Raw genomic sequence first — 26,169 nt, forward strand, 5'->3', positions numbered from 1 at the left:
CTGAGTACTCCGTTTTCCTCCCACATCCCAAAAAGATGCATTGTAGGGTGATTGAACACTCTGAAATAGAAGGGCTGTAAAACACGAAAAACAAGAGTGGACAGAGGGAACATTGGCTGTGATAGATTTATTGTGTACAATGTACATGAATGCGAGTATTTCGGGTTTAGGAATTAAGCAGCTTCTGTCAGATATGTTTTTTGTAAATAGATATATTGTTTAAGAGGTATTCATCACTATATGAGTCTGATGTTTAGAGAAAAAAAACATCAATTTAATGTGGAAGATTGAAAGAGGAATGATTTCTAAGGAAGGCTTCAATATCGAGTGATAATGACTATATGGTTGTAAAACTCATGTTTATTGTTTAAAATTCATATTTGCTTTATTGGAAATATTTCACCCTTATTATCATTTTGGTAGTGTAGTGTAAGAGTGGTTAGCACCAGCTATAGTGCTTAAAAGCACATTAACTGTTATGTTTTGCCTCGGCTGCAAAGCGGAGTGGAACCCAGGAGCAGGAAGCAGGCATCGAAAGGGAAGTGCTGGTGCACAACTTCGATTTTAATGGATAAAATAACTACAAAATAACCTTGCAAACAATCAAACTAGAGAAAAAAAAACTAAAATACAAACTTAACTGGAGAGGACGAAAATGAGGGAGACACACACCGACGAAGGGTAACAGAACAAAAGACAGAAAATACTTGCATGCCAACACACAAACGGGGTTTACACAGACGGGTTGATGACAATAACGAAGACCTGGGTCACACAACAGCAGTTGAAACCTATATACAATCATGCGGACAAGACACACAAGGAAACACTCACCCACCAAAAACCCAACAAAACATGACATCAGATGTTTGATGCTTATAACGCCAAATTAAAATAAGGACAAAACTGCACTTTGTTTCAGGAACTAACCACAAAAATAAGTGATTTTTCTCTCAAAACATGTAAAATTACAAAAGCTGACAAGTATTCTGCTTTTAACATGCTACCTGAGTAAAAATGTTACTCGGGTACAATTTTTATTGTGCCGTAATTAAACGAAACTACTATATTGATTGTAAACTGTGGAAAGACACACTAAACTAAATTAAAGATTAGCTTGAATTTCATGTCCATTATCTAACGGTATTACACCATACTTTGTTATAAGTTGTCATTTGTGATATTTTGTGATACTTTTCAATCATTGCAATGTTTTTAATTGAATCAGAAATGATGCCGACTGACTTCAGTCCCGAAGGCTTCATTTTTGGACTTAAAGTGCAGTAATGTTGGCATGTTTAGTATTTTTTAGTAACACAAAACAATGTTTAATTGTCACAGACACTTTATTACTACTTAAGAACAATTAAACATGTCTTATGGTCAAACGGTAGTCCGTAAAATGTGATGTCTGTATGATGAATAATGCCTTTGCAGTTGGTTAAAAATAAGACCTCCGTATAAGTACAATGACAACAGTTTATTGTGAGCTTATTCTGAGACTGAACAAGGCCTATTCATGTTCGGCTGCATTGGGCAAATGTCAAAATTAAGCTTCCACTAAGCAACCAGTGCTTCTTACGACTTATAAAATAGGCCAAAAACTGTCTTGATGTTGATTACAATTTATTAAGAAGATGAAGGCCTAAATTGAGCATTGTGGTTTTATGTGTTCATTTGGTGGCAACAGCTGTAAACTGGGCAAATTTTTGGAATTACGATTACCAATTGGAGCTGTACTGGAGCTTGTCACGACACCAGCAGAATGCTTGCAACATCATCACAGGAGCACCGTTCATCAAGTGAGCATGTGTTTATCAACATTGATATGAATGCGCGTCCTAATTTGTGATGAAATTCGGGGGAAAAATAACACCGAATGTTTGAATATATATATATATATATATATATTTTTTTTTAAGTATGAATTTGGGAAACGGTCAAGAGTAAATATATGCCATTACAAAGTTAATATCCGATAAAATGCATGTAAGATAGGTTGAAAATGAATTTACCAGTTTAATGACAAAATACAGTTGGTGCATAGATCTTTACGAGGTTGCTGACAGCTTATGAAGCAACTAAACATGACAATCAAAATGTTGAGTGTCAATGAATTTATTGTGGATACAAAGCAGTGGTTGTCTGACACTATCTAATTGCATTTTATAGATAACCTCTCACAACAAAGTAGAGAGCTGTCAAAAGTAGTACTTACATGTGCAACAAAGTGAAACTTTTAGTTTGGGTAGGTACTTTTAGGAAAGGCCAGCGGTGTTGAGTTAGAAGGCAGTATGTACATTGAATTCTGTTTTCAGTACAGGTACACATATATTACATCAATTTTTCACAAGTGCTAGTAATGGACATTACGCATAAGAATTATTCATTTTGAAGAAGGCTTGCAACACATTTTCAAAGACAAATGTCTGCGGTCAAAGTACTGGAGTTCCTATACAAGCGGCATTCTATATAGAAAGGAATGTCAGTAGAAATACATGAAAAAGTACAAATCTTTTAACAGCAAATAAATAACTGACTTGCCTGGGTTAGGGTTTTTAAACCCAGGTTTTTTCAGGGGTGAACATTTTCAGACAGTATTTGTTATTAAAAAAAATAGAGATTACATTAAATGTGACATGTCTTTCAATATTTGAATAGATGCAGAAATGATGCGGACATTTTCTGCAGATTAAAATAGATAAAATCATTTTTTTTAAATCATGTCACTCCTTGGATAAATACTTAAATAATGGAAAGAGTTACAAGGGTCCTTAAAAGGAATGCCAGGCATGATTACACATGGATATTATTTAAAAAAAAATCACAACCCTGTTTCAATGTTTTTGTAATTAACAAAATATGTCAACATTTACTGACTTTTTAAATTATAGTTTGCTATAGATTGGTTGGTATTTGTTTTCATCTTATTTTTTTAATTGAGATTGGAAGTCACAATGTCGGAAAATAATTTGTCAATCATCTTGGTCCTTTTTTCCTGCCACAAAAAAAACATAAAAATGGGTATGTAGACCTCTGATCCCCGACTTTATATTATAAGATAACGTAAAGTGAATCAAATACCTTCAATTCAATGAAAAATACTGTTAAACTCCATCAAACTGAAGGTGCGCAGTGAGCTATGTTCATATTTACATTCATAGATAAAGTTATGAACACAAAACATAAGATCAAAAGTAGTGATGCTGTAATTTTTAATATTTTATAAATGAGTATTATTGTGCCTGCAATGTAAGTATACAGTGCAATCAAAAAGCTTAGGCACCTCTGATAATTTCCAAGATTTTCCTTTACAAAATCATTGGTTGTATAGATCACAAATGTCAGTCTTGTTGAAAAGGACTTAATTTAACGAATACTTAGTGGTTATTCACTCGCCTGACTTCGGTACGGGCAGGCACAGGTTCAATTCCCACTGTTGGCGGTGTGATTGTGAGTTCATATGGTCGTTTGTCTCTCTGTGTGCCCTACGGCTTACTGGCGACCAGTCTAGGGTGTAGTCTGCCTTTCGCCCAAAGTCAACTGGGTTATGCTCCAGCAACCCCGGCAACCCTTTCGAGGATGTGTGGTATGGAAGATGACTTGACTTGGATGACTTAATGGTTATCTAATCACGTCAAAACAGCAATTATGGTCTGTTTAGGGGTTCTACAGATATCGAGAGATACATGTAGGACTTTGATATCTGACAACCGTAATATTTATATTAGCCCAAAGACTTATGGAACATCAGAAACTACAGCATTTTCAATGTATCTGCCATAACATATGTGTAAGGTGCATATTGATGAAGATGTCTACTTTGGTGCTCAGCGGATTAAGGATTGTAGGGGCATCTTCTGAGTTCTGTTATTTTCTTAGCACATGCTTTGACTAACACGTGATCTGTGCAGTTTGTTAAAAGCTGGTGTCTTGAACATTAGCTTGGTAATCAAGCTGTGTTCACCAGTGCTCCAGATGAAGGTCCATCGAAGAGTTTAAGTTTATGTCATTGACATCTAAGAACTCCGCATTGAAAATGCTGGGCACAATCGGTGTTGGAACATTGAATGCAGTGGTGGAGGTGGGTGACGTGAGGTCCAACCACTCCATCGTCTCCCATGGGGTTTCACTGAAAGCCATACTAACCATCCCCTGCACCTCGGGGATAGGAGACAATTTGTTCAGTGGTGAAAGAGGTGTGACCAATAAATCTCTGTGGGACCCAACCTTTTCCTGTTGGGAATGATGAGGATGGCACTGGTCGTGAGGGCTGTTGTATCCTTCGCCGTCTCGATTTCCTTCATCTTCTTGCTGACCGTCATCTGTGGCCATCTTAAGAGTGGGTGCCTCCCCTCCCCTGCTCATTGGGCCCAGCAGAGTCTCCAGGTGGTCGTAATGAAGCTGGTTGGGTGATTGGTGCTCGTAGTGGCGGTGAAGCCTTGGGACGAGTAGGCTGGGATACCCTGGGAAAACAGTAATGTGAGGCAAGACTTTGGTTACAGAGGACCTCTCCCTCTCTTCTCTGGCGTTAGCTGGCATTTCTTGAAGGGAAAGAGAAAACGCGGGGGTATCGAATGAGGTTGATGGTTCTCTTAACAAATGTTGTGGTTATTTATTTATGTTAAAAAGACTTGCTAAAAATGATGAGCATGGATTCACAATTGAAAGGTTTTATTAGTGCCAACTTTGCTTTGCGTAAATGAAAATAATAAGGTCCAGACTGTATGAAAAGAGACTACTCAAGTTTGAGAAATAAATCTGGTACGGTCTGGACCAGCTCATCTGTAATATGAGCATTATAGAAAAACATGGATCAGTGTTAAACTGACCATAGAATAACCATGAAAATACCATTGAAACTAAAGTCTGCTGGCAACCGAGTATCTGTTTGTGTTACACAATGTATGATACAAAGATAAACATCGCTAGTGATGCCATTATAACCCATATCAAAAAGTCTGCCATTATCTTCTAAATAGCAAGACCGCAAAAAGAAGAGAGTGCAAAAACAAATTGAGTGAAATAAATCACTCAGTTTGCTCTAGCCTATGTACTTGTGGTAGAATTTCAAATGGATGTATAAATAAAATAACGCTAAGACATTGAAAGAATACAAAAAGAGGTGAGCAAGCCTTCATGCTGATAAAGATCCAAATATTCAACATCCTGCCCCTTTTCCAGGTTCTATTTCTATAGAATAAAAATGTACACAATAGTACATGCTAAAATACTGTATTCTGACATCCTGAGAAACATTAACCAGGGCACAAAAAGTGATAGGGAGTTTACGACTTGCCTTGCATTAAACTACTGTTATAGTAGTTACAGTATATTGAGAATCGATCAAATATACAGTATCTCAGAAATACCACTTGCGATTATTTTTCTTAAGATTTTCCCTTCAAAGTAACACATTTGTACTCCTTATTAAAACCATTAATATGGAGGTAAAAATTGTGAATCGGAGGGCGTCTTATACGAGAGAAATTGTAAAATGTAACGATTTTAAGGCAATTTTAACGGTATGGCTTATTCGCGGAGGGAGCTAACATACGAGAAAATACAGTATTCATAAAGTTCACCTCACCTCCACTTTCTATGAGGACATCCAAAAGTTCATCCATTTGCTGACTTCTGGTCAGTTGCTGTAACACATGAATGATGGATGTTAATAATGGTGTGGATTGACATTAAACAACAATGATTGACAGGGGAGGTGAAGAAGCATTTATTGAAAAGCAAAACTCATAGTGTTTTTTGATGCCTTAAACATTTTAGTTTTGTATTATGCTGCACGTGATCCTTCATTGTCAAGGTGCACTTTGATATTAAAAGCAGAAGAACATCTTCACAGTTACTTCTGCTAATATTGACCAATCATGAATAATCATTACCTAAAATGTAATGCACAGTCACAGTGAGATAACGAAACTGGAATTATTAGATAACAAAGTAAATGGGATAACTAGCAAGTAATGAAACAACTGGAGCAGTATCTGAATTAAAAAAAATGGCACAGAATGTTAACTTTGAACATTCTTTACATTCCGAACGTCAAAATTGCTGCTGGGAGACGTGGGGCAGTTTTCTTGGTCCGTTCTGCCCGAAAAGGCTGTTGGGTAAATTGTTTGATTACCATCACTGGGAATTGTGTGTTCCTTAAAGACATGCCGGGGTTCTGTATTTGAATGAATGAGATGTTTCTTGGTATTGTGTTGAGTGCAGTGGCAGGCCGTCAGGGCCTTCAAGGCCTTCTCTGCTGGCCTAAGAAATATCTGAATCATATATTATATTTTGTCCATCAGGGCCTTCAAGGCCTTCTCTGCTGGCCTAAGAAATATCTGAATCATATATTATATTTTGTCCATCAGGGCCTTCAAGGCCTTCTCTGCTGGCCTAAGAAATATCTGAATCATATATTATATTTTGTCCATCCATACTTATTAATAATTCCAAATTGTCTGTTAGCTTCCTTTCATTGCTTTTCCCCCTGGGTTGCACATGCTCCTTTTGTTCAATAAATTTTAGTTTTTGTGAATCGGCTGATTACCGATTCAGGGTGTCCCCCTGGCTCTGGCCCAAGGTCAGCTGGGATAGATTCCAGCACCCCCGCGACCTTAGTGAGGATAAAGCTGGTGTCTTTTTCAGTGGCTTGCTTTGCTTTAAAGTCCATGTAGATTCCGCTGGCTTTTTTGCAGATTATCGACTCGGTCATGCTATCGCCCGCTAACTGTTCATCTTTTGACCATATTAAATGATGGTTCTCCATCTGATTATGAATGTCACTGTGCAGCTTGGAAATGATGCTTAGCCCTTCATTCCACTGGCTTGTTTTGGACCCATTGTTTTTCCCCTTAATTTTGCACTGATTAATGCAAAAAATGCAGCCTGTACGGCCGGTGCTTGTAGATAATTTTACGCGAGGGAGATGCGGCGAGAAAGAGAGAGCGATGCTGACTGTTCTCATAAGCAGCCTCTCGCATACTCGCCCGCATCAGAAATCGTCTCGTATCTCAAATTTGTCTCATATCTCAAGGTAAAAATTTGCTCAGAATTTTCCTCGTATCTTAAATTTCTCGTATGTTGGGACACTCGTATGTGAAGGTATTACTGTATATTTCTCTTTCCTCGTTTGCGCAGTTGCAATTTTGTGAATGCTCTTTGTTTTTTCCATAGCACAATTAATGATTAATAATTATAGTACAGTGACAACCCAACAATCCAGCGCACAAGATGAAATTCAAGCATTATGCCGTGAAGATAATTGTTAGCTTTTGAATCATCAATCTCTGATGGAATATTTTTGGAAGCAACTAAGTCCAGTACAGTACAAGCATAATTCACGTCATTCCTAGCCACCTCAAGCTGAAAGGTTGATGTCTTCCATCGAAATTTGATTAATCGGACCTAAACCCATCATGACGTTATATTTACATAATTTGGATAATGTGTTGTAAAAAAAACTGCAATGTAAAAAAAATAGAAAAATTCATGATGAATAAATAATAAAGCCTTTACATATTCACTATTCTGTACAGTACAGTTTTAACGGCTGCACGCAGGTTCCTTTTTTGGTTTGGACCCTGGCCCGGTAAATTATTTTGCAGTTGTTTGACCAGGTGAGCTGGCAGAGCGGAGCCTGCTTGCCCGAATGGGAAATTTGTGGATAAATACACTAAAATAGAAACAGCTCAATGTTTATAGAGGTGAAAATATCAAACAGCTTTTGCAACACCGGGTGTCATTTTACAAAGAGCTAAGCCATGATTTGAAGAATTACAAGAATGGAGTTAAATGTACCCGTATGACAGCATTCATTCATTTTCTGAACCGCTTATCCTCACCTAAATTGGTGGCCAGCCAATCACAGTTCACGAGAAGACAGGCAACTATTCACGCTCACACTCATACCTAGGGGCAATTTAGAGTGTTCAACCAGCCTACATGCATGTTTTTGGGATGTGGGGCAGAAACTGGACTATCTGGAGAAAACCCACGCAAACCTGGGGAGAACATGCAACATCCACACAGTGAGGACCCACCTAGGATTGAACCCTCGACCCCAGAACTGTAAGGCCGACATGCTAACCACTCATTCACCCGTATGACAGCACTCTCATAAAATTGGGGCTGGTTTATGTTAGAATAATGTAACCTGTTGAAAGAAACTTGGCTCATTTGCCATCAGGAACAGGGGGACTATGAGATCTACACAAAACAGGTAAACGGTGACATTAGCTCCCTGAGCAATGTTGAAAGAACAATAGATTGTAGATTAGAAGTATAACATAGACAGCAGAAATCTACCTAATCACCGTTTACCTTTGGTTGCATATTTGGGTTTCCAAGTTTGGCTGATGGATTGTGATTAAGGCTATAATCGGATGTATTGGAATAAACTCCCTGAATGCCTCTTTGGTCTGCAGGGAAGGAACAGTTGACAGGCTGAGAACCACTCATACAAGTTATCTGTAGTGAGAGAGAGTGATTTATGTTAAAGCCTTATTCAACATTCACCAATGTATTCTTTCCAGTGCAAGGCTGAAGTATATATATGTTTGTCTTGTTTTTCACCCTTTTACTGTGGTTTTGCAATTTTCATCTTGGCCTCTCCGAACATTTAAACAATCATGTTCAAACAAATAAATATTGTATAATGCATTTGAAAATATTTGATTGTTGCACAGCTGATTTTATATTAGGTTGTGTGCACTACAAGCCATGTGACTGAACTAGACATTCACAAAAAAATTAAATTAGCAACTCTCACACGTACACATTATAGTAACGAGTGAACGCCACACACTGTTTGGTCGTGTGCGGTCGATTGGTCGCCGGTCTTTTGGTCGCTGTCTTTTGGTCGGCGTCTTTTGGTCGCCGGTCTTTTGGTCGCGGTCTTTTGGTCACCCTGACCGCGACAACGGGCAACCAAAAGACCGGCGACAAAACAAGGTAAAACAACACGGTCTACGCATCAATAAAAGCCAACAATGGCCATGAGCAGTTTCACTGAGCCGACGTGTGAGTGTATAAGAGTTTGTATGTACATGAGTTGTCCCCTTAGGAAGGTACGTCAGTCAGGGTCTTAACAAGTTCTCCAACAAAAAACAATTAAAGTCCGGGAAATTTGGAGCTTTTCTTTAGCCTAATAATTAATAGGGCATTAAGTATGACTAAATAGTAATTCATAGTTTGTATTTAGGGAATTACAGCAACAATTTAAATGGTAATTATCAATAACCGTCCGGGCGACCAAAAGACTGGCGACCAAATGATCGGCGACCAAAAGACCGGCGACCAATCGACCGTGTACCCTGTTTGGTTGCTCAAATTGGCGTCAGCCACATTGCTCAGCATGCAAAGGGCCTAAAAACTACAGTTGAGGGTAAAGGTTGAGGTACGCATCTTGTAAACATTTTTGAGGTGCCCTTGATCACCATCAGTCCAGTGACCTTAAAAGTACCATTAACCTTTGTTACATTTTGCCGATTGCTGTTATACGGAATTCTACAACCAAATACATAATACCTGCATCATGCATCCTCCTGGACCGCAGTGGGAGTTTGGGTGACCACAGCCATCTCTCCCTACCGGAGTTGATAATATGTAAGGGTTGTTAGGAGATGACGCTTGGGGGCTTCCGGCAGGCTTCCCGATTGTTGAGTCTTGTGGGGAGCACTGCGGACTGAGGAAAGCAGTCATGGTGGACGGGCTGCCGGAGGAAGGGGCTGGCTTCATACATTGTGGCCCACAATCGCCCCCCATATGAGGCAGCATGGTGTTGCAGTTTCCCGTGTCCTCAATATAGCTACCAGGAGAGCTCTTGATATGTTTGGGAGAGGAGAGTGGGCAGCTTGAAGACAATGACATTGGCTCTTGTTTTATGTTCACCCCATAGGGATGATGGTCCATCATTGCTGGAGTCTGATTTTGCATGGAGAGATAGTGGGACTGAGATGGGGTGATGGTGCCTTGTGTTCCTTGTGTTCCTCCAAAGCAGCGCTTCCTCTTGTGAAGCTGCATCTTTAGTTCCTCAACCTGACAAGAAAAGATATAAGAATGAGTGTATTTTTTTATGTGTGAATTAAAAGTAGGAAATTCTTAAAAACGATGACGAAAATTAGCATCGATATTTTTTGTCAAAAATAATAATTAAAACTTTCGATACAATTCGATAGATTTAAACGGTAATTACACTACCCGAACACCATAAAACAACAAGTTCCAGAATCCAAATTTATAAAACTAAATATGATGGTCAAAATTTCTGCAGGTTTTATTATTCATTACTTTTCATAGTGTAAGGTGGGAGTTGGCTAACCTTTATTGCGAAACAGAACAACAAAAACCCTTTTTACAATCATCATATTTGATATTGCCTTTTTTAAAGGTAAAGCAGTTACTTTCATAACTGAATGACGAGGAACTTCATTTATTTACTTATTTACAGATGTTTGAAGTTTCAAATTTTAAAGACAAAAGATGTGATAATTATGGATCTCTCCTGATAATTCTATTTATTTATCGTGATAAAATTTTGTCATATTGCCGAGGCCTAGCCTAAATCTTATTCATACTAAAAATGACTTGTTACACAATAGTGTAACTACGTACACTAAATAAGAGAGAAATAAGAACATAATAAAATGAAACATTATATCTAGGTTTATATTCATTTTATGATACCACACCCAGTTCACCTGCAATTCTCAGACTACATTTAAAAAAGGCACTAGAAGTGGAATGTGGTGTAGTTCTATTATTTTATGAGAATGTTTTGAGATTGAGATATTATGCTTTCTTTTCCTCACCTGTCTTTGTTCTTGGTGTAGTTTCAATGTCAGCTCTTCAATCACCTTTTGCTTTTCTACCAGCATTTTGTCTTTTTCTGCATCCATGCTTTCCATCCCTCCATCTTCTCCTGCTCGCAATTGAACACCTCCCAGGCCATCATCTGCTCCGAGCCGGCCAGGAGACGTCTGCAGTGCGAACTGTGGTGGGGAGGACATGGGAACGTCGCTGAAGCTGTCAGGGAGGGAGCCACTCAGGGAATGCTCTGAGGATGCTGGTGATATTGGTGGAGTGGAAGATGTGCTGGGATAGGGGTAGTAACCTCCCTGAGACAGGGTGCTTGAAGATGATGGAGATTGGTAAGAAGGAGTAACAGGGAAGGTCACTGTTGTGATATCAGAAGAGCCCGAAGGTGATGAGCTGGAATTGGAGTCTCTGAATGGTCGGAGTCGCTCAATGAGAGCAGTCTTGGTTCCTGACACAGGCATTCCACGGATGCGAAGATGCTGCCGGAGTTCTGATACCTTATAAAATACAAGACATTTAAAACAAATGTTAAGCAGTAGAAGGCAGACTAGTTGTTTTTAAGAGGGCCATATGAAATTGATCTGCTCGATTCATGCGGCACAAAATTATCACATTACATTTATCGTCTGAGACAGGTTTGCTGATCCTGATTAGCTGCAGCAAATTGTGAACATAGATTCATAAATATGAAAATTAGATCTTTAAGCGTCAACAGTGGGATTTGAATCCGGGTCTTAACTCTTAAGTGTCACACTTTTACCTCATTTCAAACCATTATCCATTGTGCCTAATGCAATAGTATTTTCATTGTACATTAAAAGTTAGACAATATAAAAGGTCTTGCCAAATGGTGTATTAAATTGCACTTTATATATATTCTGAAAATCCATGTGGTTTTACAGCTTTGTGCTTTTACTGAGGATGAAGGCCATAAGCCTTTGGTATGGCCCGCCTATGGTGATGCGTTTGAACATGAGCACCTACTTTAAGGTCATCCAGATTGGCTGGAAGAGGGCCAGGTTTTACTGGGGAGATGGTGCTTTGGTTGGGGTACGCGGTTTTGATTGGTGATGAAGAGTTGCTGTCTCCAGAGTTGGATGGATCACTGGGGGTGCAGCCAGACAATTGCTCACTTGAACCTCTGGATTGATAGATTTGAACACATTATATATAATACCTACAGCACAATAAAATACCTGATACTGTATTAGTGACTTAATACTATAAACTCAAATTCCAGTCAAATATAAACTGCCCACATACTGCAAATCCTTAGGAAAACCAGGACAACCCCGACCCTTCCCACTTAAATATTCAATGAAATCTCCCTGTTGTGTTCTTTATCTGTTTGAGTTTTAATTTGCTTTTTGTATTTGTAGGAATTAACTGTGTTAACTTTCAAATGGTTTTGTAAGTGTTCTTGAATCCATGGGGCAATATCCTTTCACACAATAATGCTGGATTTTAATGCACATCCTCTTAATCTTTTGATGATATTATTTACTGTAGATCATCAAATTACAAAAGTATATTAGGATTATTTTAAAATCTCAAATCATTTTGTTTTTGTAAAATGTTGAACCTTACCCTGGCCTTTCTTTAGTCACTTTTTTAACCTCACTTCAGTTTTATTGTTTAATATAAATCTTTTTAATATGACTTATTTTATGTATACTTTATATGTGCAGTTTTAAATCTCACTGTACATGCATAATGACAATACAATTCAATTAAAAAATACTTGATGGAGACATGCACCAGTTTCCAATAAACCTGTTCAAAATATTTTCCACAGTTTATTTTAGAATGCCTCATTTTTCCCCTTCTTTAGTCACTTTGTGCCCAGATTTTTGGAATATGCAACAAGCATCACATTTAGAATAACAGAGTACTTTTTTTTATTCAATCATTTTCTGAACTGCTTCATCCTCAGAAGGGTGCTGGAGCCTATCCCAACTGATTTTCGGGCATAAGGCAGGGGACACCCTGAATCGGGTGCCAGCCAATCACAGTGCACAAGGAGAGAGACAACAATTCATGCTCACACTCATACCTAGGGGCAATTTAGAGTGTCCAACCAGCCTACCATGCATGTTTTTGAAATGCGTGACCGGACGTTTCGTCGAAAGACGTTTGGTCCCCTGGACATTTGGTCCCCGGACGTTTGGTCCCCGGACGTTTGGTCCCCGGACGTTTGGTCCCCGGACGTTTGGTCCCTGTGCGTTTGGTCCCCGGACGTTTGGTCGACCGGACGTTTGGTAGAACAGACATTTGGTCGCCGGGTTCGCATGCAATTGATAGATGTTAACATTGGATGAATAGGGATTTAATGACTATTATTTAACATTGAGTGAATAGGGTTAGGGTTAAACAAATGAAAGTCTCGTGACTCAAACCTCAGGACTCGCGAACCCGGCGACCAAACGTCCGTTCTACCAAACGTCCGGTCGACCAAACGTCCGGGGACCAAACGTCTTTCGACGAAACGTCCGAGTACCTTTGGAATGTGGGAGGAAACCACAGTACCTGGAGGAAACCCACGCAGGCCTGGGGAAAACATGCAAACTCCACACCTAGATCAGAACCCGGGAGCCAAGAACTGTGGTGCGTACATGCTAACAACTCATAACAGAGTACTTAAAAATCAAAATGATGTTTAAACATCATTCAGTGCTTTCTATAAAATGCTTCACATGTGTAACAAAATAGTTCAGGAAAGAATTACATTGTTTTTATAATCAGCATTTTATTTTAACCATCTGACTTACTTCTGCATCTGTGCTTGTAGGTGTGGCTGGTAACTGAAGGAAGGTTCTCGCTGCTGAGCCTGGCCATGCATCTGTAGAGAGTGTGTATGTTGCTGGGACTGGGAATGATTTTGAGCATGTTTCTGCTGGCTTAAGATCTGCAGCTGCAAGAAAAGCTGCTGCTGCTGTAGGAGTCGGGCATAGGCTGAGTCCATAGGTGGAGGCGACTTATCAGCTTTCTGGTCTGGCGGTATATACTGATGGTATTTAAGCTTTTTGACTTTGGGTTTCACATCTTTGGGCTTCTTATGACGGTTCTTATCTGATGTCTTGGACTGGTCAGAAAGTAAAGCACATGCACAATATTTATATAAACTGTCATTTATAAGCGCATGTCTTTTACTCTGCTCCTACCTTGACAATAGCAGGAACTGGTATTGGGGGTGTAGCGTGGTTGTTACAAACTCCAGACAATCCATCCTGGCTTTGGTCAGATGGGTTTCTAGTGTTGCCCTCCTGATCCCAAACAAAATAAAATTTAAGGAGCATTAATAAGTTGAATGTAGTTCTCTTTAACACCACAGGAGGACAGAATAAGCAAAGATGATAGGAGCAAATTGGGAAAGTGTCAAACTGGCTGGAAACATGAAGATGGGGGGTAGTGTAATGAAAGCATTAATGATGTGTTTTTAAGACTATGGTGGTCTTTACCTGCTGCGTGCTGGCAAGTGCAGGTGAGGAAGATGAGGAGGGCAAACTGCCGACCATCTCAGATGGAGGGCAAACTGAGCTCTGAGACTCATCACTGTGGTGTTGTTCAGGAGACAGACTTTCACTGCTGCTGTCCTCCTCAAAGGCATAAGAGTCCTCTTGCTTAGGGAATTTGCCATGGTTTACTGCAAAAGAGTTTTAACATGACCCCCAAAAATTGGCGCAATTCAATAATATAGGACTTAAAGTTTAGATTTTTGCCATAAAGCATGGCATACATACACCGATTGTGAAACATATTCATGTTATGTTGTAGCTCAGGGTGATATGGTAAATGCTTGTAATGTGCCACACTTGGCTTGCATGGCTCAGTGACACCTGTTACGTACTCAGTGTGGAGGTGTTACGCTACTCTGGTGAAACACTGACATAGCCACTTCACTTCCTGGTTGGCTGGGCTGATAAGGGCCTGAGATGTGATAGGAGGAATTGAGAGGACCTATCTGAGAGACAGGAGGGGTGTAGATTGGTGTATATGTGTGAGTGATATAAGATTGTCTTTTTGCATCCAAACATGTGACCACCAAGGATAGATCTCTGGTTCCAATCAATGGAGTGAGCTCATGAAACCCACTGACCCTCTGCAATAGACACACACACACACACAAGCAAAGCTTAATATTTTTTTTAAAACTGAACTCCTGGTGAAACTTTGTACGCCAGATCCCATCAATTCACTGTGACAGCATGACATCTGAAAGCTTTGGCCACTGTTTAAGTGACTGGTTAATGAGTTAGGGTTGGTCATATCCAGAACTACTACACATAGTTTGGCAGCAAGTAGCATGCTCAATGCTGCAAGGTGAAGGGTTTGCAAATGAGCAATATCTGGCCCTCTCAGAAACCTTTGTAACTGGCTATCTGGAGCCATGTGAGTCTGAAAATGCTAATATAAGTGCCAAAAACAGGAGAGCTAGTAACAAATATATGCATATAGTCAACCGTCACACTTTGCCTGAAAACACACGTGCTTGAAGACACTTCTAAAGAAAGAGGGTGTCCCTAAATACAGCTGTTGCTCATCCTATTAAAGCACTCCATCCTTCTGCAGCAGTACTATAAACTTATTCACTCAATATTTCTTAACACAGCATGTTTACTGAATGATCAAGGCAAACAGAACCACAAAAAACTATATAAAAAAAGATACACAACATTACACTGTCGGGGATGATAAAGCGAGGGCGCAAAACATGCAGGAGATCACAAGACAAACAGGGCAAGAAACGGCTTTACGCATGATGCTACATCAAGAGCGTTTCCTAGAATCAACGAGTAGAGCAGGAGAGTGTTTTAAGAAGGCTCCCCAAGCACTTAAACCTCCCCAATAGACAATGATCAAAGAGAACTTACCTTTCTAAATAAAATGAAGAAATCTGAACATCCTAACTTGATCTAGTTTTATGCTGTAGAATTTAGGCAAATGTTTTTACTCTGTTTAAAATTAGCTTATAATAAGACAGCTATTAAAAATGTTTCCAAATACAAAAACATTAAACGTCGGCTGTGTAAGTTGAGATGCAGGTCTATTAAATAGTTTATTAATATATTAGAATGGAGCACCCTTTTGCTGATATCAATCATGGTGAGAGCTGGGTCTAGAGGAATTATATTCTTTTGGAGTATGTTGAGGGGCCCCGCTGTGAGAGCGAGTTCCCCATTGAGCTTCACTGTGAGGCGGCCTCACTTTACCCTCACTTGGTCCTCCACTGAGGACCCGACTGAGGTTCAGTCTGGGGTCTGGGGAACACACAACAGGGCCACAACCTCAACAACAAGATATACAATACACATTTGCACTGGAGTGGAGCTTTACTCAAGAAACATAGGTAATAAAAATACAATTGGAGTGCAAATACTCTCAGACTGTATTTCAACTAGTAATTATAAATAATTATTTTTAAACAAATATGTAGTACTTTTTCTTTGAAATGAGTCCTATAGACGAAGCAAAAACATGAAAGCCATCAATTTTCTGAGGAGAGCAGGGAAGATAATTTCTAATCTAGGAGTCAGCAATCTGTTTGAAACTGACAAATACTTTTTTTGTTTGGTTAATATAAATGCACGGTAGTTTGATATACATATGAAACAGCATGATTTAACTTTATTTGAATTATTTTGTTTATAAAGACACTGATCACATAAAATCACTATAGTTACTTACTATTATTGAATAAAGTCAATGATGGAATAGAATACATTTATTTAATATGGAAGGGGCTAAAGTTAAATGCAAGAATTAATGTTAACAGTAAGAGGACTGCAACATACTGTGTAAATCATCAATTGCATGATGCTATACTGGTATATAATTTATTTAGAAAACAAAAAATATATATACTCAGCTACAAGTCTGGCACGATTCAATTTGGTTTGATTCCATGTACTTCTAACAATATTATTTACATACTGTAGTCCCCTAAAGCAATAAAAAAACAAAGCAATTGTTTTTTTTTCCAAACCTTTGAATTAGAAACCATTGTTTAACAAAAAAATACAAGCATCTAAAAAAATGATAATATTAATCAATACTTTTTATCAATTTCAGTTAGCTCGTGCTTGATCAAACGGCATATCAATCTAAATGAATGTGTTGTTAAACCCTTAAAACGTACCAAACTACTGGAGTAGGTGAGAAAAATGTCCTTTACAAGCAAATTTGTTTGACAGGGTGATATTCTTTTTTTGGGCAGCCAGTGTAGCATTGTAATAATTTTTAAGTTGTCATATTAAGGTTGCCTTATATGGCATCACTTGAGTAATTACACCATATTGATGTCTGTTAGAATGTGCATTGGTGTTGTTGCATTTTAAATTAAATAGAGGGAATCCTCAAGTTATTTGACGTACATCATGTTTCTCTACTCTTCCCATATCCATCTACTGTTCAGTGGCCTCACGCCATGTACAGCCAAAGATACAATGACTTACTAGAAAAAATAAATGAACTGACTGTAATTAAAGGGCTGCAGCAAGTGAGATTTTCAACCTACCAAAATCTCTCTCCGTTAAAGCTAGTCCAAATAATCATATCCAGGAGAAACCCTGCTGCAGCACTCGCAGGAGCGATTACCTAGGAGTAAGGCAAGCATACCAAATCATTTTTATTATCCGAGTGTGAGAAAGCAGCAGAACTTATTTGGTCAAACCGAATTTGAGTCAGATTTCTGAAAAGACATCAGTGGTCTGAGTGCCAAAAGTAAATGCAGGATATAGAGCAGTCGTCACCAAAACTACGGCCCGCGGGCACATTTGGACCGGCCCTCTGAACAATACCAGAGACGCTATCGGATTTTTTTCCTATTTGGCCTTGAAGACTGGGACGTTTTAATCTTGTGTTTGGTTCATTGCACCCCTGCTGAGCCCACAAATCATCCCAGTGAAGCGGGCCTTCGCATTTCTTCTTTGGTGACACGCGCGGGGAGAGTGTTTGCCTTTGATGCGTGCGGGCACTTCCACCGTTACATGCGTAAGCAGAGTGTTAGCGAGACATCTGGACGATCGCAGGTGAGGGCGGAGCCCTGGTACCATCGCTATTGCGATGCTATTCAAGCATATAAAAACTGTGCAACCTGAACCTGTTTGAGAACGGAATAATGGCGAAGAGGTTAGTTAAGAGAAAAAATGATTCAGAATGCAGGGTATTTAACCTGCAGTGGACAAATGATTATTTTTTTGTTCAATGCAAAGAAAAGGCTGTTTGTCTCATCTGTCAAGAATACAATCTTCGCCAGCACTATGAATCCCGTCACAAAGACAAGTACGATAGCGTGCAAGGCCAAATACGAGCAGACAAACTCTCAAAGCTAAAAGTTGGACTATTATCTCAGCAGACTACATTTCTACGCCAAGCTCAGCTGAACCAGGCATCCGTTCGGGCCAGCTTTCGGGTTGCTAAACTGATAGCAAGCAACGGTAAGCCTTTCACTGACGGAGAGTTTTTTAAGAAATGTATGGATGTTGTCGTGGAGGAAGTGTGTCCCGAGAAGAAAGATGCATTTAATGCCGTAAGTCTGTCGGCGAGTACAATCACCAGATGCGTTGAAGAAATCGGGAGTAATGTATATGCCCAGCTGCAGCAGAAGACGAAATAATTTGACTTTTTTTCATTAGCACTGGATGAAAGCACGGACGTGCAAGACACAGCGCAACTGCTCATTTTTATTCATGGAGTTAGCGCAAACTTTGAGATATGCGAGGATCTGGCAGCCCTCCAAAGTCTCAAAGGGACCACAACGGGAGAGGATATTTTTGACAAAGTGTGCCAAACCATGGAGAAGTTGGACCTGGACTGGTCAAAGCTGGCTAGCATCACGACTGACGGGGCTCCTAGCATGGTGGGCGAAACTCGCGGTTTAATAGGACGCATGAACCGGGAGTTGGAAAAAAGGGGTCTCACCGCCCCGCTACGACTCCACTGCCTAATTCACCAGCAAGCACTGTGCTGCAAAGTGTTGACGTTGGATTCTGTAATGAAGGTTGTGGTGTCGTGCATAAACTTCATCAGGGCAAAGGGAGAAGATTGTGCATGGCACAACAGAAAGTTAATGTTCCATGGCTTTTTTTTCTATGAAGAACCCAGAGAGAGTTAATTAGATATTATTTATTTCATAAATAGTGTTATTTATTTCCTGTTTTTTCTGTGAAGAACTCAGAGAGGGTTATTTAGTTATTATTTATTTTATTAATAGTGTTATTAATTGTTTCCTGACTTTTTCTGTAAAGGACCTGGAAAGGGTTTTTTGGTTATGTGTGGCTTTCTGGAAAACAATACATTTTTTAAGCTCCCCTACGATCGTCACACTTTTTCTGTTACAAACTGACACCGGCCCCCCATCAGAGAAGGGAAAAGTTATGTGGCCCTCACAGGAAAAAGTTTGGGGACCCCTGATATAGAGGTTTGTGTTGGACAACTCAGGTAAGAATATTAATATCTGACGAAACAATGTATTACATTATTTAAGAACAGAATTTCATATCTCAAGATATATATCTGTACCAATACCAGATTCACTGATATATTTTCTTAATTTATCTGTGCCTTTTCTACAAGGGCGTGACCCTACGTTTTTGAGGAACACGTTTCCAAAGTCAAACTAAAATTTCGGTACGACACATACAATGCGCTATGATGACAAAGAGGAAAACGACTGAAGTGAAAATTAAGCCTATTGTGACATGAAAAAAACCTCACCTTAGTTATACAGTATATAGTTATGCACAAATGATCCAGTCTAAGTATAAACAACTCTTCCTACAAGAGTAAGTTGTCACATTGAAAAGCCATTTGCTGCCAACCATCACGATGACATCATCACCTGTTTATAGCTCTGGAGTCTGTCCCGCTGTCCCAAACACCTCTCGTGTCTCTGCCGGGCCTGATTTAATATCACAGAGTTTTAACAGTGTTTAAACTGTGTAACCAAACTGCCTAAAAAACCTGCTCAACAACTACAAAACTGGCCCTCATAGGTAGAATGTAACATGATCCAGTGAGTTTGAAGCTGGCTTACGCCGTTTTAAACATTCACCAGTTGTAGTAAAGCACGCAACACACTTTAAAGCTATTGTAATACATATACCTTTTGACTGTGTTTTTCCAATGTAAACACAACACTAAGAGCTTGGACGTATGGTGCATTAGGCAAGAATAACTCAATCCACAGAGGCTTAAAGACGGTGGTCAGGACAAAGACGTGGTGTTTTATAAGGGGACCCATGCAAGAAGTTCACTAAACCTGCAGCCCTGCCCTTATTATTTTTATGAGGAAATATTAGATTGTGTACTTTATGTTTGTTCAGCAAGCAGGCACGCCATCCACCAGTCAGAACTGGCAAGCTCAGACGGATACTTGAAAAGTTTAATTAACACCAGATGTTCTCTTGGTTATATATACAAAGACCCTGTGCCATGTCTATGCACCTACTCAGAATAACACAGCTAGTTGAAAGTAGGAAAGGATGCATTGCTCTCAAAACTTTAATATTGGGTTCCCTGCATTCTGAATAAAATATGTTAATTTCAAGACTTAAACACAATAAATAATAAAATCACCTGATTGTACTTCTTTTAACAGCCAATTGAAATGAATTGCATTTCCGCTCACTACCTTATCTTTGACAGACCCCTAGAACCTGATATGACAGTGCCAGACTCCTGGATTCTGTTCCTTGCACACTTACCAACAGTTTATCTGAGGACCTAAAACCGTGCCAAAGATATCAATAACAAATAATTTCCCTGATATTCAAGTCCCCTTCCTGATCTCAGGCAAATCACCATCCTCTTACAAAAGTCGCTAAAACAATACAAACAGTGCATATATACTATGTGGTATTTGTACATACACCATTTGATTAACTTGTGTTTATATTTTTGAAAAAAACAACAACAAAATAAAATAAAATGAAGGGCGGCCCGGCGGATGAGTGGTTAGCGCGTCGGCATCACAGTTCTGGGGTACTGGGTTCAAATCCAGGTCGGTCCACCTGTGTGGAGTTTACATGTTCTCCCCGGGCCTGGGTGGGTTTTCTCCAGGTACTCTGGTTTCCTCCCACATTACAAAAACATGGTTGCTAGGCTTGTTGGACAATCTAAATTGCCCCTAGGTAAGAGTGTGAGCGTGAATGGTTATTCCTTGTGCACTGTGATTGGCTGGCCACCAATTCAGGGTGTCCCCTGCCTCGTGCCCGACATCAGCTGGGATATATATATATATATATATATATATATATATATATATATATATATATATATATATATATACATATACATATTTATATACATATATATACACACACACACACATATATATATATATATATATATATAGTGAGTGCACAATCCAATGTATTGGATAAATGGACTTTTTGTTTGTTGGCAGTCAATACTAAGCAGGTTTGCTCAAGTATTACTGTACAGCCCTGACCTGGGGAAGAGGAGATACCATTCATCTGGTATGCGGCTAAGATTTCAGTGCACTTTCAGTCCAGTTCAGGCCTACGTGTCCTCATCACTTTTTCAAGGTGACATTTATGCATTTAAGTCGATAGAGTGGCATCTCCTGTTTGTTGTTGTTGCCGCTGCATTCATACTGTAAATAAACAACATTGTAAACCCATAATGCCCAAATACACACACACATGTATGCATATCAATTAAAAAAAAAATATATGTAATATACTAAAAAATATATATGTATATATATATATATATATATATATATATATATATATATATATATCTTATATATACCTATATTTATATATATTTAAAATTGATATACATATGTATTGACACATTGACACCTACTACGTGAACACAAAATGAACTCTAAAGATTCAGGTAAATAAAATGTCCCCAGTGCATGGAATACATTCTGAATTCATGCGTATCTACGTATCTGTCTGTCTGCAGCTGTGTTGCAGGTTGTTACTCACGAGGCATGATGCCTTGGTTTGCCGGTTGCTCTCGTGTCTTCCTCTGCTGAAGTCTTAACTGTAGCACTAAAGGTTGGGAGGTGGAGGGAGGAAGAGGATGGTGACAGAGTCAGGCAGACAAACAGCAACAAGCAACAGAAGGCCAAAAAAAAAGACAGACGTTGAAAGAAAGAGACAGTCAAATAAGCTCCCGAGATAAATAATTACACAGCTGATTTGCGATCAGATTCATTCAAAGCATGAAACCTAATTTTATTTCATCAATAGGTTGTTTATAATATGAAAGCAAATTTCTAATTTCAAGAAATCTGTTAAACCGAGATGTATGTATTTATTATATGCATGGTTGTTAAAAACGGGGGTGAAAAAAACAAAGCAGCTTGCTCACAAATATTTTCGTGAGGAGGATGTCGGCAGTGATAAACACAGCTCCTGGCTTTAAACAGATCTGTTCAGCAGTGTGTGGTCCTTGGGGTGCGCTCACTCTCCCGCATGCTCAATGTGTGTATGTCAAATTGTAAAAGAAAAGTCTATGTGGGTGTATGGGGTCATAAACATCAAGACTCCCCCATGTCTGTTGGTCGACTTTTGTCGGTGGCTATCCTGCTTTTCCTCTGTTTCACTGTGATTTTCCCTGCCAGCTGCTATCTGAAGGTCTTATTCTGACATCTTGGATGTAATACAAAAGTATGAAATTTTCCACCTTTTCTTAATACCCATATAACTTCAAATGCCAATCTGTTTCAGGTGGTTTACATTTATTCAGCGTCGGCCCCTTTTCTGAATTTGCAACGACTTGTCAGTCTGTGTTCAGGTATAAAGCACCTTCGTTATGTAACACAAGGCGCTTTGCTTCCCCCTGACATCTGCTTTAGTTTACAGTGATGGAGGTCATGACCTGTTAGTCACATCATTGCACAGAGGATGCAGTTTGCGGAATGTACAATGACGGAAAGATGTAACGGAAATAGGCCCTGTTTGTCCTGCTCACCAAAAGCAGCAGATAATCAGTCAGAGGAACAAAACAGGTGTTTTCTGTCTGAAAATCCTACACATCAGCCATGATTTTAACTCTTAATATCCAAGTTAATAATTCTTTGTGAGAAGCCCACCAGCTGCCACAAAATCCTCATTGTTATAGAGAAAGACTTTCAACCACAAGACCCCTTCTTCTCTAAAGACATTTGTTTTCCAATGTGTCAGTACCAGTTTACAAATGCAAGACCATGTTAACAACATTTCAGACTGTTGGGTAAATAAATTGTCACATCGGCTGGTTGACTCTGGTAAAGTGGTGATAATTAAATGCAGTACTGTGGTTATATTGTGATTTATAAAAGGCACCACAAAAATTGAAAGCAGCTAAGTATAACTGTTAAATTGCTAATGGAAAATGCCCCATTTTTTACATTAATTCCCAAGATTTCCTTCAAGTTCTGACAGAAATGTCCTCAGGAAAGATGTATGAGCGCAACTGTATAACTTAAATATGTGGGTATTCTAAATAGTGTTATTGTTTATTTTAAACCAATACCTGCGCATAAACGGAATTTCCATTTACTCACATTCTGATGCATTAGGGAACACTTGACAGATTTGTGAAAGTGAGCAAATTGACAAAACAGCTGGGTATTATCTTGATAATCAGGTTCCTTGATTTGCCATGATAAAATAAAATTGGCTCGCCACCAATTCAGGGTGCCTCTTGCCTGGTGCCCATATTTGGCTGGGAAACGCTCCAGCACCCCCAGTGTCCCTTGTGATCATAAGCGGTTCAGAACATGAATGAATGAATTAATATCAGATAAGAATTGACAATACAACTGCTTTAGATTAACTCTCTTATTTGAGAAGCACACCAAGAAAACTCGAGCGTTCTTTCTTTAAGTGTCATGATTTACCACTCCACATGCATATTTTGTTATGGGAAGGCATATAAATGTTTTAAAGAGAATTTGGGGTAGGATGTAAATACAAATCAAATCTGCTGCGGATGGCTATAACCGATACTATCGCTAGCTCAGGTGAATTGAGTCTTGTAGATTACAGAAACAGGTAAACCATATGTCATCAGAGTGAATTTCCTGACACATTTGTCCTCCATGTTATGTAACATCAGTCACCCCTTTGAATTGCTAATCAAATCAACATGAGAACCGTTCAGTTAGTGCACACACCCTCACACACAAAACATTGGTTGGTCCGTGGGGAGCACTTAAGTAAGATCTTAATCTTTTCTTTTAAATCCAGCCATGCAGCAACAGTTCACATGGCTTTGATAATGTTGTTCAAGGGGGCTGTAAAATGATCAACAAATCACTGGTCTTCATGGGTGGATAAAATTTGATCTATAGTTTAAAAAAAGGGAAAAAAACCTCAACATTAAATGGAAACACCAGATAGTGCTTTATTGCTGCAGTCACTAGCAATTAAAATTACAAGTTGTTTTACTTAACATATAATTTTAAACTCATGATTCAACTCTTGTCAAGATTAATCCATCAATCTGATCAGGGGTAAGGTGACCTTTATGTGAATTAAGACACCGTCTCGACATCTGTGACAAATTAAAGCAGCTTCTGAGTCTGTTTTGGGGGAAACACACAGCCTGCCTGAACCATCACGTTTCTCTTGAACCCTCCCGTATTCCCTTGTGGATCGTGGGTCATTTCCCACCCTGCCAATCTACTGTAAACAACACAAAAGGAAAAGCCCCATTTACTCTGCTAGTCCTGCAATTGCAAGTACATTTTATGAGAAATTTAATAAGATCAAGAGACAGACTCTTGTTATTGCTCGTTGTAGGTAATTGAGAATCGCAATGCTGATTCTCAACTTAAAAATAATCAATAAATAACAACAAAAATCCTTTATTGAACATAGCTTTTTGAGCATTTATCTCTGCCACCATCAATTGCATTTTCCTCAGGGAGGGGGCAGTGTTGCACACACACATACACACACACATACACACACGTCACACACGTACTGTATACAAAGTCTACTGAACGAAAGATGCTTAGATCCGCCCGTTCATCTTCTATACTACTTACCCATTATAATTTGAAATAATGATGGGTACGAAAAATAAAATACAATTTCCACTCTTACTGGAGGTGGCAGAATTTTACTAAACCATAATTTTATTTTGCGCCCACATCCCACAAACATAAAATTTAAGGAGCTTTAAAAATCTGAACGTAGTTATTACCTTTGTTTTTATAAAATTAGACATTTTGGAAGTATTTTTTCAACTGTGGATGATTCAAATACGTTATTTGGAAATCCTCAAGAAGTGCGTGAATAAATTTCAGCAATTTGGTGCTGTTCACAGTTGGAATTTAAATTGAAAAGATGGAAGGATGCAAAAGCACATTCCGTTGTAATAAATTAAGCGGTCGTTCAAATCTGTGCTTCCAGTTTATATGATAAGACCAGGTACTCTCACACGCATATATGTACCATTAACTTCCAGTTCAACGTTATTAAGATAACCTTCAACCTTGCAGTAGAGTCTAATCCCGCTTATCAGTGTGCATCCAGCCAGAGTGTCAAAGGAGCTGGCTTCTCTCAGCAGTTGACATGCAACAAGTGCACCTACCAATCTGGAACATCACTCTTGAATGTCACACTTTTATACCAATTACCTTAAAACGACGTAGGAGCAGGTTACGCATTTGAAGCTCAACAGGAGCTTTGTTTGTTTGATTCATACTAGGAGGACTCTGGAGCATTGTCACCCCTGTATCCTTGCATGCTACATCTTATATGCAAACACCTGCCACTAAGCTTGAACTAAGGAAAACACAGAGAATCCTAACACAAATTGTTCTTGAAGACAGGCAAAGAGCTTAAGGACTACAATTTTGCCTGTAATTATATAACGTTTATTGGCAAAAGTCTGACAAGGCATATTGATTGGTATAAAAAGAATAAAACCATCAAGTCCTTACCTGATCTAAACTTGCTTCGTATCAGTATGGAGTGTTCAGAGCCCAGAAGAGTCATAATGCTTTATGGTACAGTTCCAGGGTTCAAAAGCTGCAACATACAGTCATGCGCACCTGGGCCCTTGGTAAATTGTGGACCCTAAAACTGAGATGAGTTGGAGTAGACCGCCAACCTAATTGAAAGCTCTTGTACAAATTTAAAGAACAAGACAGTAATAACAGAGCCTCTCTCGTTTTGTCAGTCTCAGCTTCCAGTGTTTACACTAGCAAGCAGATCTCCGAGTGCTCCCCTTCTCGCTCTCGTAGGGTTGATGTGGAAGTTTCTGAGTCCTGATGTGGCTTTGGTCCCATCTAAGCTGAAAGCTCTAAGTTTTGAGACAGGCGGCGTGCGCAGAGATATGCCCTGCTTGGGGAGGGGCTAGCCGGCCTGGGGGTTG

At 39.2% G+C, this 26,169-nt stretch overlaps 1 protein-coding gene across 5 annotated transcripts; it reads right to left on the reverse strand.

Moving 5' to 3' along the window:
• Positions 1-2,102: 2,102 nt before the first annotated feature.
• On the reverse strand, positions 2,103-26,169 carry myocd (myocardin). Of its 5 annotated transcripts, XM_077626169.1 has the most exons (12): positions 25,736-26,168; positions 21,783-21,848; positions 14,280-14,464; positions 13,983-14,084; positions 13,590-13,903; positions 11,806-11,962; positions 10,815-11,318; positions 9,532-10,041; positions 8,326-8,472; positions 5,591-5,648; positions 4,231-4,466; positions 2,103-4,155 (listed from the first exon to the last, which is right to left on the reverse strand). In XM_077626169.1, exons 1-12 carry the CDS (start codon positions 25,788-25,790, stop codon positions 3,964-3,966), a joined length of 2,526 nt encoding a protein of 841 aa, XP_077482295.1. In that variant the 5' UTR covers positions 25,791-26,168; the 3' UTR covers positions 2,103-3,963. The 5 variants fall into 5 exon arrangements, with proteins under 5 accessions (XP_077482295.1, XP_077482293.1, XP_077482296.1 ...); XM_077626167.1 differs by having other exon boundaries at positions 2,103-4,466; positions 25,736-26,165; XM_077626170.1 differs by lacking the exon at positions 8,326-8,472 and having other exon boundaries at positions 2,103-4,466; positions 25,736-26,169.

This window comes from Stigmatopora argus, chromosome 18, assembly GCF_051989625.1.
Source record: "Stigmatopora argus isolate UIUO_Sarg chromosome 18, RoL_Sarg_1.0, whole genome shotgun sequence".
In the NCBI taxonomy this organism is placed as follows: Eukaryota; Metazoa; Chordata; class Actinopteri; order Syngnathiformes; family Syngnathidae; genus Stigmatopora; species Stigmatopora argus.